The 18,485-nt window shown below is 38.6% G+C and overlaps 1 protein-coding gene across 3 annotated transcripts in view; it reads left to right on the forward strand.

Annotated features, from left to right (window-relative positions):
* Positions 1–18,485, forward strand: part of LOC148897687 (ras-specific guanine nucleotide-releasing factor 1) — an 82,804-nt gene that overhangs the window by 57,138 nt on the left and 7,181 nt on the right. For all 3 annotated transcript variants that reach the window (XM_088996060.1, XM_088996061.1, XM_088996059.1), the window contains exons 6-21: positions 479–558; positions 632–825; positions 1,636–1,745; positions 3,094–3,212; positions 4,563–4,723; positions 6,630–6,693; positions 7,441–7,583; positions 8,094–8,176; positions 8,671–8,919; positions 11,865–12,235; positions 14,132–14,251; positions 15,637–15,807; positions 15,951–16,057; positions 16,867–16,979; positions 17,076–17,136; positions 17,383–17,486. In XM_088996060.1, the coding sequence (XP_088852186.1) occupies positions 479–558; positions 632–825; positions 1,636–1,745; positions 3,094–3,212; positions 4,563–4,723; positions 6,630–6,693; positions 7,441–7,583; positions 8,094–8,176; positions 8,671–8,919; positions 11,865–12,235; positions 14,132–14,251; positions 15,637–15,807; positions 15,951–16,057; positions 16,867–16,979; positions 17,076–17,136; positions 17,383–17,486 (2,250 nt within the window). The remainder of the gene's footprint in view (positions 1–478; positions 559–631; positions 826–1,635; positions 1,746–3,093; positions 3,213–4,562; positions 4,724–6,629; positions 6,694–7,440; positions 7,584–8,093; positions 8,177–8,670; positions 8,920–11,864; positions 12,236–14,131; positions 14,252–15,636; positions 15,808–15,950; positions 16,058–16,866; positions 16,980–17,075; positions 17,137–17,382; positions 17,487–18,485) is intronic.

Here is an 18,485-nt window from a genome sequence, read left to right on the forward strand (position 1 = left end):
ATAATAATAAACATTATACTTATTATAATTATTATAGTTATTATTATAATTATTATAGTTATTATCATAGTTATTATTATAGTTATTGGTATAATAATAATAATAATAATAATTATTATTATTATTATTATTATTATTATTTATATTATTATTATCAGTATTATTATTATTATTATTATTATTATTATTATTATTATTATTATTATTTAAAAAATACTCCCTCCCCCCAAAAAAAGCCATAAGTAAGAATTCCTTGTATCCTGACTCCTATCAAATATTATCTTGTCTCTTCCTATCCCTTCAGAAAAACATTGGACACTCATCTTGTACACTAATCTGCATGCATCGCTCATTGGCCTAATGGAAATCCACCCACACTCATCGGAGCACATTGACGCTCACAAGCAGCCCGTCTCAATCAGCTTCGCAATACAACTTCACAGGATTTTATCTAAGTTTTCCTGTGTTTTTTTTACAGTGAAACTATCATGTTTCTACATCAGATCTTTTACCAGGGGTTAAAAGCCAGAATAGCCAGCTGGCCTACGTTGGTACTGGGTAAGAAGATTTCATTTTAACAGACTGATATCGTGATAATGTGTGACAGTACTAACCAAAACTACCTGTCCAGCCGACCTGTTCGACATCCTATTGCCTATGCTGAACATCTACCAGGAGTTTGTGAGGAATCACCAGTACAGCCTCCAGATCCTGGCCCACTGCAAGCAGAACCGAGACTTTGACAAGCTGCTGAAGCAGTACGAGGCCAAGCCAGACTGCGAGGAGAGAACGCTGGAGACCTTTCTCACTTACCCCATGTTCCAGGTGAACACTTAAATGATCCTTTTTCAAATCATGAATGCCATATCATTTTTTAGATATCATCTACTACTGCATGAATATCTCCAAATTGTCATTGAAGCATACATTTAGGTTTAAAGAGGGATTTTCACTTCCCATAATCTCTCTGTAGGTCATAACATTGAGAAACATATGATCTGATTGGAAAAAAAGAGTCAATTTTAGGATTGGTTTACTCTTCCTGTCCAATCATAGATATTATGTTAACGTTGTATTATCTGATATATATATATATATATATATATATATATATATATATATATATATATATATATATATATATATATATATATATATATATATATATATATATATATATATATATATATATATATATATATATATATATATATCCATCCTTGGGATTATATTAATGATTTATTTTTGTTGTGATTTTTATTTTGATTACCCCCAATAATAGACAGATTTAAAACAGGCCGCCTTCTTGTGGCACAGGCTCACCAGCCGAACCAGTGGCACACTGTCGGTCTATTTTGGCTCGCGGTGCCTCTGTGGTATCATTCGTGCCTATAAAAAGCTCTTGTTTTGGGGCTCAGGCTTCAATAACAGCTCCTCACTGGCAAGATCTGTACATTCCCAACAGTCCACTCTGCTGGGTCCAATGCTGCCGACTGTGCTGCGTTGATAATAAATTTTTGCTGATGAGAAGGGATGGCACTCACCTCTGATCTGCCTCTCATTAGTGTGTGCGCACGTTTGCATCTGTGTGTTTTGCATGTTCGCCGTTATATCTCTGCTTGTTATTGTGTGCAGATTCCCCGCTACATCCTTACGCTACATGAACTTCTTGCCCACACGCCTCATGAACACATAGAGAGGAACAGCCTGGACTACGCCAAATCTAAATTGGAAGAGCTCTCGAGGTAAAATCAAGGAAAAGAATGGTGACACTTTCTAGAGCAGGGGTGTCAAAGTCATTTCTGGCCACGGGCCACATTGTAGTTATGGTTTCCTCTCGAGGGCCGTTATGAATTTGGGGAAGCCTTTAGAATATTTAATCCCCTCCACATATTACATATAGAGCGCACAACAGATTAATGAATACAGTGATATCTTGGTTTACGAACTTAATTGGTTCCCAGACAGAGTGTGTAAGGCGAAAAATGTGTATCCCAAACATTAACTTCCATGGGAAACCATTAAAATGAGAATAATCCGTTCCCAGGTCCCCATAAAACATAATTTTCTACTTTATAATTTTCCTTAAAACTACACAAAATATACCTTATTTTATGTATAATAACTGTGCTATGGTATTATAATTAAAGAAATAAAATGTACTGTATAATAAAGTCGTTTGGTTTACCTTCGTGATGGTCTTTGATGGCTTGATGGAATGAAGTGGCCGCTTTCATCAGCATTAAACACTTGAGGAACGTAACCTTCTTCTTTCACCATCTTGAGGAATGATCCCTTGGAGGTGCTTTCTCTGTGATAATTGTATCGAGTTACTCATCAATTGTGTTCTGTTTAGCTGGGTTGATAGCTTTTTGCATCAAGTGTACAGATGGCTTTTGCCGGTTGTTTGTGGAGCCTGATTGATGGGGTATTTTAACCTTGCAGTCTACACTCTGCCTTTGAATTATCAAAGTTGAAACTCTCTCACTGTTGTCTGCCTGCCTGCCTGTCTTTAATGTTTAAACCACCCACTCCTCACTGCTACGTTCTTGACCAATCACATGGCTTTAACCGAAGAACTGGGGGCGGGGAATAGAGGACAAAAACAGTCGGCTGCCATTTTGTTGTTAGAAGAACAGGCTCGTTCGCGAACGACAGATCACGCATTGAGGCCAGCTCCGTGTACGAAAAAAGTTTGTATGCCAAGGTAAAGTTCGTATGCTAAGTTAAAATTTTCATAAATTTAACGTTCGTAAACCGAAAAGTTCGTAAGCCAAGGGGTTCGTAAACCGAGGCATCACTGTATTGCTTTCTTATTGGCCAGGGCAACATGATAATTGTCCATATTAAGCACTTTGTTACTTCCTCAGCTGTTGTTAAAGCGCTATATAAATCAATATGTATTCTATTGTATTGTATTGTGGCATTTTAGAGTGCTACAGAGAGAAGTGTGAATCGTGAAAGGTTAACCCTAACTCAATTCAATGAATGAAACATATCTCGAAAAGATAAATAATGAGATTGACATACTGTCCAACACAAGTAAAAAAAATAACAATGTTTTGTTTTGTTTTTTTGGTCTTTTTTGGGCAGAATCATGCATGACGAAGTGAGTGAGACAGAGAACATTCGGAAGAACCTGGCCATTGAGCGTATGATCGTGGAGGGCTGCGAGATCCTCCTGGACACCAGCCAGACGTTTGTAAGACAAGGTAACACAGTCGCAGCAATTAACTAATTCACTGCCATACGTGCAAAAATGTGTCCACTCCAGGGCCAGGGTTTTTGTCATTGTCACTCGAATTCCAGGACCAACAGAATATTGAGTTTTAGGACTACATAAACATTCAATGCAGCATAAGAAACTTTAGACTCTCGTCTTTCATCAGAAAAAGAGTTAATTACTACATTATATGGGTCTGGCGTTATATGAGCTTGAAATGAGGGCGGCTGTCCAAAATACAATGCAATCCATACATATTGGTTTATATAGCACTTCAACAACAGCTGAAGCTGAAACAAAGCACTAACATGGAAACAAGGGAAATTCTTCCCCCTCATGGAATGGAAAAAAACATTGCCATAGGTCTGACCAGCACTTTATCAGCACCCCCGTAAGAGAAACCAAAACCCAAACAAATTCGGGAATGGTGCTCTACGTCATATTTTCAATTCCTCAACACATTCGGGAATGGCAGTGAATGAGTGATTAAAAAAAAGAGCGGTCTGCGCCATTGTGGCTGTGAACATAGGCAATGCTGCTCCCTTGTGGAAAAGAAAAAACATTGCCAGAGGCCATGGCTAGCGCTTTATCGGCACCCAAGCATGAAAAAACAAAACCCGAACAAATTTGGGAATGGCGCTCTACGTCATATTTTCAATTGCTGAATACATTTGTGAATGGTAGTGAATGAGTTAACAAGTGTAAACATAAATCACTAGAATATTAATATATTAAAACATATAATAATAATAATAATAATAAAACATTCATTGTTTTTTTCATGTTTGGGTGCTGAAAAAGTGCTGGCCTTGACCTCTGGCAATGGCCTCTGGCAATGGGTTTTTTTCTTGTCCACAAGGGGGCAGCATTTCCCCTTTTTCCATGTTAGCACTTTGTTCCAGCTTCAGCTTTTGTTAAAGCGCTATATAAACCAATATGTATGTATTGCATTGTATTTTGGACAGCCACCCTCATTTCAAGCTCATATAACTCCATACCCATATCATTTAGGAATTAACTTGTTTTTCTGATGAAAGAAGAGAGTGTAAGGTTTCATTCGCCACATTGAATGTTTCATGTAGTCCTATAACTCAATATGCTGCGGGTCCTGGAATTCAAGTGACAGTGACAAAAACCCTGGCACTGGAGTGAACACATTTTTGCACATCTGGCAGTGAATGAGTTATTTTTTTTATTAAGACATGTATACAACGTTTTTTATATCTAATCAAAATGGTGAGTTTTGTAGGACGTTTTGGGATCCCTCTACATGTTTCTTTATTTTTATATACAGCATATGTATCTCCTGTTTCTTTTTGCGTCTCTATTGTACTCTCAGGCTCTCTCATCCAGGTGCCATTGAGCGAGAAGGGCAAGATCACCCGTGGGCGCCTGGGCTCTCTGTCTTTAAAAAAGGAAGGGGAGAGGCAGTGCTTTCTCTTCTCCAAGCATCTAATCATCTGTACCAGAGGGTCCGGCGGAAAGCTTCATCTCACTAAGGTGGGCCAGGGATGCTGACCAAACTTTTCTCAATATCTCCAACTGGCCCTTGAATTTGAATTGAGCGGATTATGGGACATCTGATGGAAGGGACGAGAGTTGGGCTTTTATCTGTGCGAGGGACCTCCGGAGAGACACGAACGGCTCTGTCACGTGTTCACTGAGGCTCATTGTTCATGTTCAAAGATGCTTAATAGCGCTTTGATTTGGGCAGCGGAGTGGAAATATCATATTATTTTACATTGTTCAACATTAAAGGACAACCGACACCATTTTTTTGTTTACTAACTGACATCAGAAAAACGTTTTATAGCATCTAAAATACCCAAAACACGCCGGCTGATATTTTTAGTCAAATGCAAGACACCAATAAAAATGAGTTAAAGTGTCCCAAAACTACTTCAAATTGACCTCGGAGATGCCGAGTTTCAGAAGGTCCCGCCCCCTTGTTCGTGACGTAATGCCAGGAAGATGCTTTCTTGTTAGTCATCCAGTTATGAATATGATTCAAAGAGTTCTGAAGAGGAAAGCATAAATGTTTGCAATCGATTAAAGAAGTACTTCCGTATCAATTCGAGCCACAAGATGGCGCCCAAGCTCCGTTGGAAAAATAATGCTTTTTTAATTTTTTTTTTTTACTAACGCTCACTGAGTTATTAACTCATTCACTGACATTCTCAAATTTATTCGGGAATTGAACATATGACATGGAGCGCCGTTCCCGAATTTGTTCGGGTTGTTGTTTTTTCTTATTGGGGTAGCTGCCGATAAAGCGCTGATCAGACATCTGGCAATGTTTTTCTCTCCCACGAAAGAGCAGAATTTGCCATTTGTACAGCCGCCCCCATTTCAAGGTCAGATAACTCCAAATTTAGGAATTAACTCTTTTTTTCTGATGAAAGAAGAGAGAAAGTCTGTTACGCTGCATTGAATGTTTATGTAGTCCTAGAACTCAATATTCTCTGGGTCCTGCAATTTGAGTGAAAATGACAAAAACCCTGGCACTGGAGTGGATCCATCTTGTCCAGTGACTGTAGTGTCCTTGAGCATTTTGAAAGGCGCTTAGATATACAATGTATTATTATTATTATTATTATTAATTATTATAATAATAATAATTTATTTTTTGCACATCATCTTGCAGTGAATTAGTTAATTTGTCTTTTTTTTTCTCTCTGTCCATTTTACTTTCAGCAATCTCGTTGGATAATGTTGTGCGGGTCTATAAGGGCAATCCCTTTTGTGGCTGATACTGTAAACCACAGGTGTCAAAGTCAAGGCCCGCGGGCCAAATCCGGCCCGCCACATCATTTTTGTCGGCCCGCGAAAGCAAATCAAACTTGTTAAATTCCATGATGATTGCTGAAATCTGAGCCAAAATTTCATATTTTTGGATGTCAACCACAATAAAAGTCATTATTCTTGACTTCAGATTTGAAAACGAGTTATTCATTAATTTGCTGTGTGCTCTATATGTAATATTTGAAGGGATTTAAACATTCTAATGGGTTCCCCAAATTCATAACGGCCCTTGAGAGGAAACCATAACTACAATGTGGCCCGCGGCAAAAAATGACTTTGACACCCCTGCTGTACAGTAATAATAATAATACATTTAATTTCTAAAAAAACTCCTTGAGAGCTTTGAAAGGTGCTTAAAATGTAATTTATTATTATTATTTTATTATTATTATTATTATTATTATTATTATTATTATTATTATTATTACAAACATATATAGTCTCAAGAAAATAATATATTTAGTAGTACACAGTGTGCGAAGGGTTAAGGGAGGGTTGTACTGTATGTGTGTGTGTGTAAGTCAATTATGAAAATGCCGCTACATAAATGTCTTTCTCTCTCTTTGTCTACTTATACTCAATACATATCATTGTGTGGTTGCAGAATGGCGTTGTCTCCCTTATAGACTGCACTCTTATGGAAGATCCTGAGGGGACTGATGATGAGTGTGAGTGTATTGTTCACAACGCAGCAATGCACCTTGCAGGAATGTCATAATATAATAATAGAATATATAATATAGCTGTATCTACCCCGGTCAAGGATGACGCTTCGTACTGATGTCACAACATTTATTGTGGAACACTTGGAACACCGTGAAAACTAAAGGACATTTAAACGACAACAGGTCGCAATAGGTTCGACAAGACATACAGTAAATAAGCAAATTAATAACGTACCGTGTGCACCTTATTAAGCGAAAGTAGATAAACTTTGACGTAGACTTTAGACTGTGGTTTTCTCTCTCTAGCAGTTACTCTCGTTCTGTCTCTAGCGATTACTCTCATACATCGAAACACATGACACAGAAGCGGAAGTGATTATGACAAAACATTATCAATAAAGTAGTGAAGACGATTTTAAGAAAAACACACACATATATATAGGTTCGCATTGAAACGTTAAACATTTTTACAGAACAAGACCAAATAAATTATATTTTTGTTGTCTGGCAACCAACGACAACATACCCGCCAGTTACAATAGCAGTATATATAAAATATTACCTATCTAGCACATCTTTTGTAAAAATGGCCACAAAGCAGTTTTTTTTTCTTATCATCATGGTACAACCTAAATTAAGTGTTTGTTTTTTTTATCACATACGATTATGATTCATTTATTTTCTAAATTCAAGGGTGGTTTTTCTGTTGAATGACTTTATAGAGTATTTTCATGTCTCCATCCCCCTCAGCCAAATCAGACAAAGGTGGCCAGGACATGGAGCACCTTGACTTCAAGATTGTGGTGGAGCCAAAAGACAGTCAATCGTTTACAGTCATCTTAGTGGCTTCTTCCAGGCAGGAGAAGTCTGCATGGACAAGTGACATCAGCCAGGTATGTCCTCATGCATCAGTTTGTATCTTTATTTCATTGCACAATAATGCCTGAGGTAGCGCTACATATAATTATAACAAAAGTCATTCTTCAGTTCTTTTTATTTATTTAGCTATCCAGCTAGCTACAGTAGATAGCTATTTATTTGCTATCTATTTCCTATCTAGATGGCTTGCTAGCTATTTATTAGCTATGAAGCTATTTAGCTAGCTATCTAGCTATCTATTTATTTGCTATCTATTGGCTGTCTATTAACTAGCTAGCTATCTTTCTATCTATTTGGGTTACTTCCGGGTTGAGTGAACGCTAGCGTGTGTGGCTGCCGCTGCTCACCCACAGGAAGACTTATCCCGTGACTGTAAAGTGACCTTGAGAGTTTTGAAATAAATATAATGTATTATTATTATTATTATTTGATTAATTCATCAAATAATTAGTTAATTAATAAATTACCATAATATTTTTTTTTCTTGTAACATACTTGTGTGGACTTGCCTGTGTGTCTGACAGTGCATTGACAACATTCGTTGCAATGGCCTGATGATGAACGCTTTTGAGGACAACTCCAAAGTCACTGTCCCACAGATGATCAAGTAAGCCCTTTCAATACAATACAATACAATACAATACAATACATAATATTGATTTCTATCACGCTTTAACAACAGCTGAAGCTGTAACAAAGCATTTAACATGGACAATGCCACAAACAAACAATTTCCATGTCCAAATATAATGCAGGTGTCAAACTCAAGGTCGTTTATTGCCAGCCAATCAAGTTTATGTAGTTGTATTTTATTGTATATTTTTTTATTTGTTGTATTTTTTTAAATCTGAAGTCAATAATAATGACTGTTATTGTGGTTTACATGGGACAATTTGAAATTTTGGCTCAGACTATAGCAAGCATCATGGCACTTAACATGCTTGATTTGCTTTCGTGGGCCGAATAAAATTATGTGGTGGGCCAGATTTGGCCCCTGGGCCTTGAGTTTGACATCTGTGCCTTAATCCAATCTTAATACTGTTTTATTCCCTTTATCATAACCGATAAAAATGGCATCCATATCTTCTTCTTGGCACGCAGGTCTGACTCAAGTCTGTACTGCGACGACGTGGATATCCGCTTCAGCAAGATGATGAACTCGTGCAAGGTGCTGCAGATCCGCTATGCCAGTGTGGAACGCTTGTTGGAGAGACTGACCGACCTGCGCTTCCTCTCCATCGATTTCCTCAACACGTTCCTGCACTCCTATCGCGTGTTCACCACCGCCGATGTGGTGCTGGATAAACTCATCACCATCTACAAGAAGCCCATCAGCGCCATCCCCGCTCGGTGAGTGATGCAACTGAAACTCATTCGATTACCGAGAGCTATGCTGGACTTATTTAATCGATTGCAAACATTTATGCTTTCCTCTTCGGAACTACAGTAAAGTCTCGTTATATCGATATCGGATATATCGATAGTCCCGGTTATATCGATACTATTTCTATGCACGCACGGAGAAAATTACATGCAAACGGGGTCGGATATATCGATAGTCCCGGTTATATCGATATTTTTTCGGACTCCCTTGAATATCGATATAACGAGACTTTACTGTATTTGAATCATATTCATAACTAGATGAGTAACCAGAAAGCATCTTCTCCGAATCTGAAGCTATTGTTTTGATTCTAGAGGAAGGCAAGATGTCCTGGCGTGACGTCACGAACAAGAGGGTGGGACCTTCTAAAACTCAGCATGTCCGAGTTCATTTTGAAGTAGTTTTGGGACACTTTAACTCATTTTTATTGGTGTTTTGCATTTGACTAAAAACATCAGCCTGCATGTTTTGGGTATTTTAGATGCTTTAAAACGTCTTTTCTGATGTCAGTTAGGAAACCAAAAAATGGTGTCGGTTGTCCTTTAAGACACTAAGTACATTTTAACCCACTTGTGGCAATCTGACCAGTAAATGTTCTTTTCTTTTTTCTTTTTAATAACCATTTTTTAATATTTTTTTGTTGCTGAAAAAACTTGTGCTACATAATTCAGCCCATTTATCAGTCATGCAGTGAAAATAAATGGAGGGAATATTAAATTAAAATTAATATTAAAGTTAATTTGGAGGCCCCCTTTCGGAATCGTTTAAGTATACAAGATGTAATAACATGTTTTTTTCTGGTTTCTTTTTCTATTTGGGGGATATTTGAATGTCGTGAGCTCGCAATGTGTTCATTTGAAAACGGAAAACAAATCACGGCAAATACGATTATTTTGCCAATTTGGTAAAAAGTTAATATCATCTGATTTAATCAAACGGCTAATTTATTGGCCGATCATTTATTTGAAATAACAAGCGTAGGTGCCAATCACGCAACGGTAGAACATACTCTAGTCTATTAAGCAAAACAAATACTTTGAGATGCCAAAGCATTAGATTGGATTGTATTAGCCTTTATTAGTCTTGCAGTGGAGAAATGTGCATTTCACAGCAGCAAAGTGATGAAAGTAAAAGGAAAGGAAGAAGTAGAAAAACAAAATATAGAGCTACTGTAAAGGCAGCCACTCTCGCGGCGCCATCTTGAAGTCAAAGCAACAACAAAACAAAATAACAAGCAGTTCTAGATGAAAGAGGAGAGGATCAAACCATCCTTTTCACCAGTGGATCAAGGACGTCATGGTGAAATGTGCACGTCTGCTACAGGCTAAATGTTGAAAGCAAACGCGAAGCTGCAGCATCCATTGACAAAAATAGATGGTCTCACATCTCCTGTCCCGCGCAAGTCCGCTTCAATTCCAAGCCGCTACAGCATGTGCAAACATGCGTCTATTTTCCGTGGTCAAGGAGAGTAGTTGTTCCAGGATGTCTGGAAGTGCCTCAGGTGGTCTCTGTTGCGCTATGGCGCGCAAACCCGTTATGGCGCTGCAGGACCTCACCCTCTGCTCCCTTGCCATTTCTCCCGATCGCAAAAAGCTCTATTATGTAAAATATTGATGGAGCGTTGCGATGGGGCCCAGTCCACTTCTCCGCAGGCCAGAGACTGAACATTCCCTCCACGTTGCGGGGTTCATGGTCAGCTGTAGCTCTCCCTGCAGCATCACACGCCCCACGGCACTTGTCATGTCACTGTGAGACACCTCCACTCTACTGCTCGTGTCAGCGGCGGCCATGCGCGCTATCATTTGATGTGCTATTTATGGGAAGCCATGAGGTCGCCAGGAGGGTGGCAGAGTGGGAGTTTTTTTTTTCTTCTCTGCAACACTGCAGTTTCCACTGTACGTTGCTCTGAATTGACACGGATACAAATAGACTTGGTTTGCATTTATAATTTAAAAGACAACCGACACCATTTTTTTGTTTCCTAACTGACATAAAAAAAACGTTTTATAGCATCTAAAATACCCAAAACACGCAGGCTGATATTTTAGTCAAATGCAAAACACCAATAAAAATTCACTTAAACGACAACCGACAATTGTTTTTTTTTGAGTCAAATAAAAAACACCAATAAAAATGACTTAAAGTGTCCCAAAACTACTTCAAAATGACCCCGGAAATTGCAAGTTTCACAAGGTCCCGCCCCCTTGTTCGTGACGTCACGCCAAGACGTCTTGCCTTGCTCTACAATCAAAACAATGGCTTCAGATTCGGAGAAGATGGTTTCTTGTTATTCATCCAGTTATGAATATGATTCAAATAGTTCTGAAGAGGAAAGCATAAATGTTTGCAATCGATTAAAGAAGTCCTCCCGTATCAATTCGAGCCGTCAGGACTCCAATGTAGCGTCCCAGAAAATGCACAACATGGTGCCCAAGCTCCGTTGGAAATAGGCTGATTTTCCGGCTGGGAATTTGTGTCAACTAGTATCAAATAGTAGTCTTGGTGCAACACACAACGATTCACCATCGCGTTATTGATGTGTTTTCCTCGTAATTTCGCCATCAACACGAAGTTTTCAGACCAAACAAAGTAGCCAAAATGCATTATGTGTCACTTTCTTGGTCAGGGGCGTTATTGACATGACATCACGTCAGGAATCGTCACCAACTCAAAAACAAGACTTCCTGAATAGTCAATGCGAGTCTTAAAACGTAAAATATAGCTATATGCGGTGGAATCTTTGTAAAATACGCTCAGTAGAAGTCATTTGAAGTGATTTTAATAATTATGGACACAACTTGTCCATAGGCGTCGGTTGTCCTTTAAGGACGGGGGGTATTTAGCAAAGCTCCTTACACACGTTCATCAGTCCTGAATTTCAATAAAATGCATCCGTGTGACTATGATGCAGGTCCCTGGAGTTGTTCTTTGCAAGCAGTCAGAATAACAAACTCCTGTACGGAGAGCCGCCAAGCTCCCCAAGGGCCAGTCGGAAATTCTCCTCCCCTCCTCCCTTGGCCATTGCGAAGAACTCTTCTCCGAATCGACGACGCAAGCTCTCCCTCAACATCCCCATCATCACCGGGGGCAAAGCTCTCGACCTGGCTGCCCTGAGCTGCTCCTCCAATGGCTATGCAAGCATGTACTCCTCCATGTCCCCGTTCAGCAAGACCACTTTGGATATCAACAAACTCTACGTGTCCAGCCCTATTTCCAGCAAAATACCCGATGAGGGAGAGGACAAGAAAGACAAGATGGAGGAGACCTCAGTGTGCAAACAAGGTAGGTTGGCCTCCTTTGAGCAGTTTAGGGACTTAATGGCTAGGGGGAAGAAGCTATTTAAATGTCTGCTGGATTTGGTGCGCATGGATCGGTAACGCGTTCCTGAGGAGACTCGCTGGAAAAGGTGGTGGGCAGGGTGCGGAGGGTCCAGTAGGATTTTTTTTGCCCCCTTGTTTTGATACTGGGCAAATCTGGGCTGTTGTGTAAATCAAAATCAACAGTGCTTGTCGATGTAATTTAAACTGTAGCGGAAATTTGACATTTTCTTCAAAATCACATTTTAAATTTGACGTCACAGAGCCATAATAATCTGTCTGATTAGTTGTGTTGAGCAAATGAAATTTAACAAACAAAGCACATGTGGAGCAATATGCACACATAAATTCCTTTTAATAATCACTGTCTCTGGTGAGGAGGAACATGTACTGTATTTTTGGATTGGATTGGATTTGCCTTTATTAGACTCGCAGTGGAGACATTTACATTTCACAGCAGCAAAGTTATGAAAGAAATAAAAGTAGAAAAGCATAACACAGGAGCTGCTGGAAAGGCAGCCACTCACGCGGCGCCGTCTTGAAGTCAAAAGAACAAAAAAAAACTAAATAACAAATAACATGACAACACAAAGACACAGAGAGACATTCATTCTTAAGCACTTTCTGTACCCTCTTTGTTACATAAAGCAGTTCCAGATGATTTTGTTTAAAGATTTGGTGGTTTGGTCATTAGATCAGTGGTTTCCAAAGTTTTTTCAAAGTGGGTCAGATTTGGTGTATTAAAAATGTAGTTTTTTACATTTTTTGGTGAGCCATTATGTATTTCAGTGAAGAAATAGTCACATTTCCACCCATCCTTGAACCATGGACTATTACAGCATACTTTGCTCATTTTGTTGATTGTTGCCATTTTAGAAAATTGGGGGATTCATTCAGTCAAATACAGTACCGGTACTCATATACTAATTTGCAGGTCCCAAATGAGCCTCTAGATGGCAGCACTTAGCACAGGCAGTAACTTTTATTTGTAAATATGGCATTTTTGGATACATTTGTACTAGTGATGGGAATTGTGGCTCTTTTCAGAGAGCCGGTTCATTTGACTCGTTTCACTAAAACGATCCGGCTCTTTTGGCTCTCAAATGGCTCCTCAGTCTGTTCGTTTTTTTGTTGCTTAAATTAATTAACTACCAAAAAACATGTACAATTATGTGAAAAACAAATTACTTAATATATATACTTAATATATATATATATATATATATGAAGGGAAAAGCCAAAAGGAAAAGAAGAAGATCTATAGTCACACTATATCAAATATTTTTGTTGATATGGCTTGATTTATATGTGCACAGTGAGCATGCACAGACTTTCACTTTCCCTGAGGTTACTCTGGTCTGATGATCAGCTGTCACTAATTTGCTTTTCATATTAATAATGCTATCATACCAACTAGGAAAAAAATATAATAATTGAATAAAAATAACAGCATAATGTAATAACATGTTTCCACCTGTCTACCTAAACCCCTTCTCACTGCTGCGTGTGTCTGTAATTCTCCCTTCCCTCCTCTACCACGGATATCGACCAATCACGTGCGGCTTTAACCGAAGACCGGGGGCGAGCAATAGAGGACCAAAAAAAAGTCGGCTCCCATTTCGGCTCCTTGTTCGGAACCGGCTCTCTTCGTTCACTTCAGTGATCCGGCTCTAAGAACCGGCTCGTTCGCGAACGACACATCACTAATTTGTACATATTTCTTCCAATTCCAACACAACAATGGCAGTATATGATTGGCTTAATCCACATCGAAGTCCACCACTGCTTTTGAATCAAACCACTATGAGAACTCTCCCTTAACTTTTTTTCTCCTGATTTTATTTGTCATGCTATGGCGCAGATCTCTCCGTACGAGAAGAAAGTGACAATGATCAAAACCAGAGCGATGACGCCGACCCAGAAGCCTCGCCTACAAAATCGCCAACCACGCCGAAAAACATCAAATGCAAAAACTCCTCAGGTACATTTTGTTCCAAAGAGAGTGCTCTGGCGTCATTACGACAAGACAGTGTGTTATGCAAACGCATGTACCCCCCAACTCACCCTCAGCAACATCGAGCTTTCGGGATATAAATAGAACCCAAAGAGCCGCATACGGTTTGCTGTTTGGGGATGTAAGTAGTTTAACCGAATTTTGACGAATCTTCTTTGCGCTAAAGCAAGCACAAAGAAGACGTGTCAAAAGCTTAAGTAGCAAGTCGACGGTAAGGAACATGAAGGGGAAGCCAGTGTTGGCTCGAGTAGGTGTCAGGGAAACTTGTGTCATAGCAACTACATCGAGAGCGTGTTTTCCCTTCGCACCCACGGATAATGAGGCTGTTTCACTGCCGCCAAGATTATCTGTGCCTAAATCTCACCACATTGTAGGGGGGGGGTGCCTTGAAAACCTAAAAAGCCCTTCATGGAATCAAGTAAAATGGCGTTCGCCCCTCAAGGATTTCTCGCCTCTTGTAGCGTGTTTTCGGGTTTTAAATAGCGGAGTTGATTCCTCTGTTCTGCTGATATTTGGGTGGCTATATTTAGATGCAACCATCTTGAAAAACTGAAGCCCTGCGGTACTGGAGAGGGTGAATAATGGTTGTGTCGGTCTGTGGCTCCCCACTGTGGGGACTTTGGGAAGAACTCATTTCTACAGCCGTCACAAGTTTCTGTACCGATTGTTCGGGGTCAAATCCAGCACATCGCTGGCAAAACTGACACTTCGAGGCTCAAGCTTCAACGTGCATCTTTATTATTTTTACAACATGTAAGACCATATGAAATTGAACATTTGAATACAGAGGGCCTTGTGTATTTCTACCTGTGGCCAATTTCTATCGCAACAACCTTTTAGAACTGGAGGTTCTTCAACAAGAAAAACAACCATTACACATGTAAACATATGTGATGGAGAAAACGAATTAATGAAAAAATATAAAAAAGGAGTGATCAACAGTGACAGGTTTGGATTTATATTCATGAACTATCTTGACAATGCCTGATTTGTGGTGTCATTCGTTCATTGTTTTTTATTGTTTGTTTTTTATATTCATCCCATTTTTTCCCCATCTTGTTTTAAACTTCCCCAACTTGGACCCTCAATATGTGTGGGAATTTTTCCTACTCAAATATTTCTCCCCCTATTCCGAGCCATTGGTTCTTCAGAATCAAAATCAGAAAGTCTTTAATAGTCACACAGTGGGGAAATTCTTTGTTGATGGGTCAGTTTTAAACAATGTTCTTGTTATGGCTTTCTTGCTGTCTGTCAGCAGCACTTTTATCAAGTAATCGTCTCTCGTTTATGCTTTTTTTTTTTTTTTTTTATATTACCTAGATACACGCTCATGCTTTTAAACCACATTTCAGAATTCTCTCTGTTCTCCTACAACAACGGGATGGTGATGTCCTCATGTCGAGAGTTGGACAGCAACCGCAGTGCGTTGTCTGCCGCCTCCGCCTTTGCCATTGCGACTGCAGGAGCCAACGAGGGGACCCCCACCAAGGAAAAATATCGAAGAATGTCACTGGCAAGCACAGGTGCACTTTCTCCATCCGTTGCAAGAACATATGTATATGGTGGTGTTTGGCATGATTGTACAGGCCTTCCGCTGTGATAATAAGATCGCATATCCTCACATAAAGAAGTGCTTGTTGATTGCCTGTTCAAATTTTCCGTACAGGCTTCCCAACAGATCAAAGGAATGGGGACAAAGAGTTTGTGATCAGACGAGCGGCGACCAATAGGGTTCTGAATGTTCTCAGACACTGGGTGTCCAAACACTCACCGGTAAATACACGTTTTCAAGTTTGAATGCGAGAACAAGAGTAATAATAATAACAATAATGATAATAGTAATAATAATAACAACAGCAATAATAATAATAATAATAATAATAATCATCATCATCATCATAACAATCAAAGTCAAAGAATGATAATGATAATGACAATGACGATAATAATAATAACAATAACAACAATAATAATAATAATAATGATAGTAATAATAATGATAATAATAATAACAATAATAATAATTGTATTATTTGTATTATAATTATATATTGTATGCATACTGGCAAAATCGCAAAACAACTCCAAACAATAATTTGTTGACCCCCAAAATAAAAACAAATACAATGTATTTTAATAAATAAATGACTAAATAAATAAATACATAAATCGATCAATAGATACATACATACATACATAAATAAATAAATAAATAGATACATCCAAACATAAATAAATACTTAAAAACAAACGATAATTTGTTGACCCCCAAATTAAACATAATTAAATGCCAATTATTTAAATAAATAAATAAATGGACACAAACATAACTGCATGTGTATGTAAACAAATAGATAAATAAATACATACAATTCACTGACTTTGTTATCAACAAATTTTCCTTTATTAGCAACTATAGAATAAAACGGATCCGGGACTGTTTTGGACTGCCAATTGCGACCAATGGTGTATAGATTATTGTTGTTGCAAATACAAAAATAAAATTTGAATAAATGTTCCATATATATAAAAGGTACACAGTAATCCTTTCATTGTATTTGCTACCGTCTTTGTCCTTCCAGGACTTTGAGAGTAACAATGAATTGAAAACAAAAGTTATCGCCTTCCTCGAGGAAGTAATGCATGATCCTGAGCTTCTCACTCAAGAGAGAAAAGCAGCCGCCAATATCATCAGGTGTGTCCTTGGATTCATTCCCATGCTGAAAGTTGCTCTAGAAGTCCCACTCGCCATCTTTGACTATTTTAACTTATGTATTTTTTTTTCTGTCAGAACTCTGACTCAGGATGATCACGGTGACAATCAAATTGCTCTTGAGGATGTGACACAACTGGTGAGTGAGATGAATTCGATTTTTTTTCCTCCCTGAGCAGGATCTCGAGGGTTCTTCTCCAATTGGACTTTTCTGTATATTTAAATGTTATGAGATGTCATTCCATTGATGAATCTCCTTGACCTCGACCATTTTGTTTGGACAATACAAAACATAGCGGTACAGCTGGGGCTCCAGCATAGGGAAGAACAACACCTGTCATATTCAAAGCTTCCATCTGATCATGAGTGCTTTTTTCCCTTTCAGGTGGGTTCGGGGAAGACTGACCCCTTTGAGAGCCACTCAGCCTTGGAGGTCGCGGAGCAGCTCACACTTTTGGACCATCTGGTGTTTAAAGTCATCCCTTATGAGTGAGTGAAACTGTCTTTTCTTACTTCCTTTTTTATTTTAACCCATTTACGCCAAGCGTGTTTATATGAACACAGATACATTAGTTAAAAGAAATCAAAATAAAAGTAAAACTGCATCAAATACATTCAAACGGGGTATATAATTAACAATAATATAATTATATATAATTAACTCATTCACGGCCATTCACAAATTTATTCAGGAATTGAAAATATGACAAAGAGCGAAGAATCTGTTTTAAATTCAGGTATTGTTAAAGCGCTATGTAAACCAATATGGATTGTATTTTGGACAGCCACCCTCATTTCAAGATCATATAACTCCAAACCCATATAATTTAGGAATTAACTCTTTCTTTCTGATGAAAAAAAGAGTCTAACGTTTCTTATGCCGCATTAAATGTTTATGTAGTCCTAAAACTCAATATTCTGTGGGTCCTGGAATTCGAGTGACAATGTCAAAAACCCTAGCATTGGAGTGGACAAATTTTTTGCACGTCTGGCAGTGAATGAGTTGATTACATTAGATTAGATTAGAGTAGATTACAGTAGATTACATTAGTTTAGATGAGCCTTTATTTGTCTCAAAGTGGAGAAATTTACATTTCACAGCAGCACAAACAAAATACAGGAGCTGCTGTCAAGGCAACTACTCACACGGCGCCATCTTGAAGTCAAAAACAAAGCAAAAAAACAACAACAACAAAATAACAAATAACGTGACACAACACAAAAAACAGACAGCCTTCAATCTTTAGCACTCTCTGCACCCTCTTTGTTGCATGAAGCAGTTCTCGATGAAAGAGAAGAGGATCAAACCATCCTTTTCACCAGTGGATCAGGGTCGTCATGGTGGAATGTGCATATCTGCTACAAGCGAAAACACAAAGCTGTAGCATACATTGACGAAAAGAGACTGCCTCACATCTCCTGACCCACATAAATCCGCTTCAATTCCAAGCTGCGACAGTTCCACATAATAATGTGGCAAGAAACAAG

The sequence above is a fragment of the Hippocampus bargibanti genome, linkage group LG05 (assembly GCF_051943395.1).
Source record: "Hippocampus bargibanti isolate YZ-2025 linkage group LG05, ASM5194339v1, whole genome shotgun sequence".
In the NCBI taxonomy this organism is placed as follows: Eukaryota; Metazoa; Chordata; class Actinopteri; order Syngnathiformes; family Syngnathidae; genus Hippocampus; species Hippocampus bargibanti.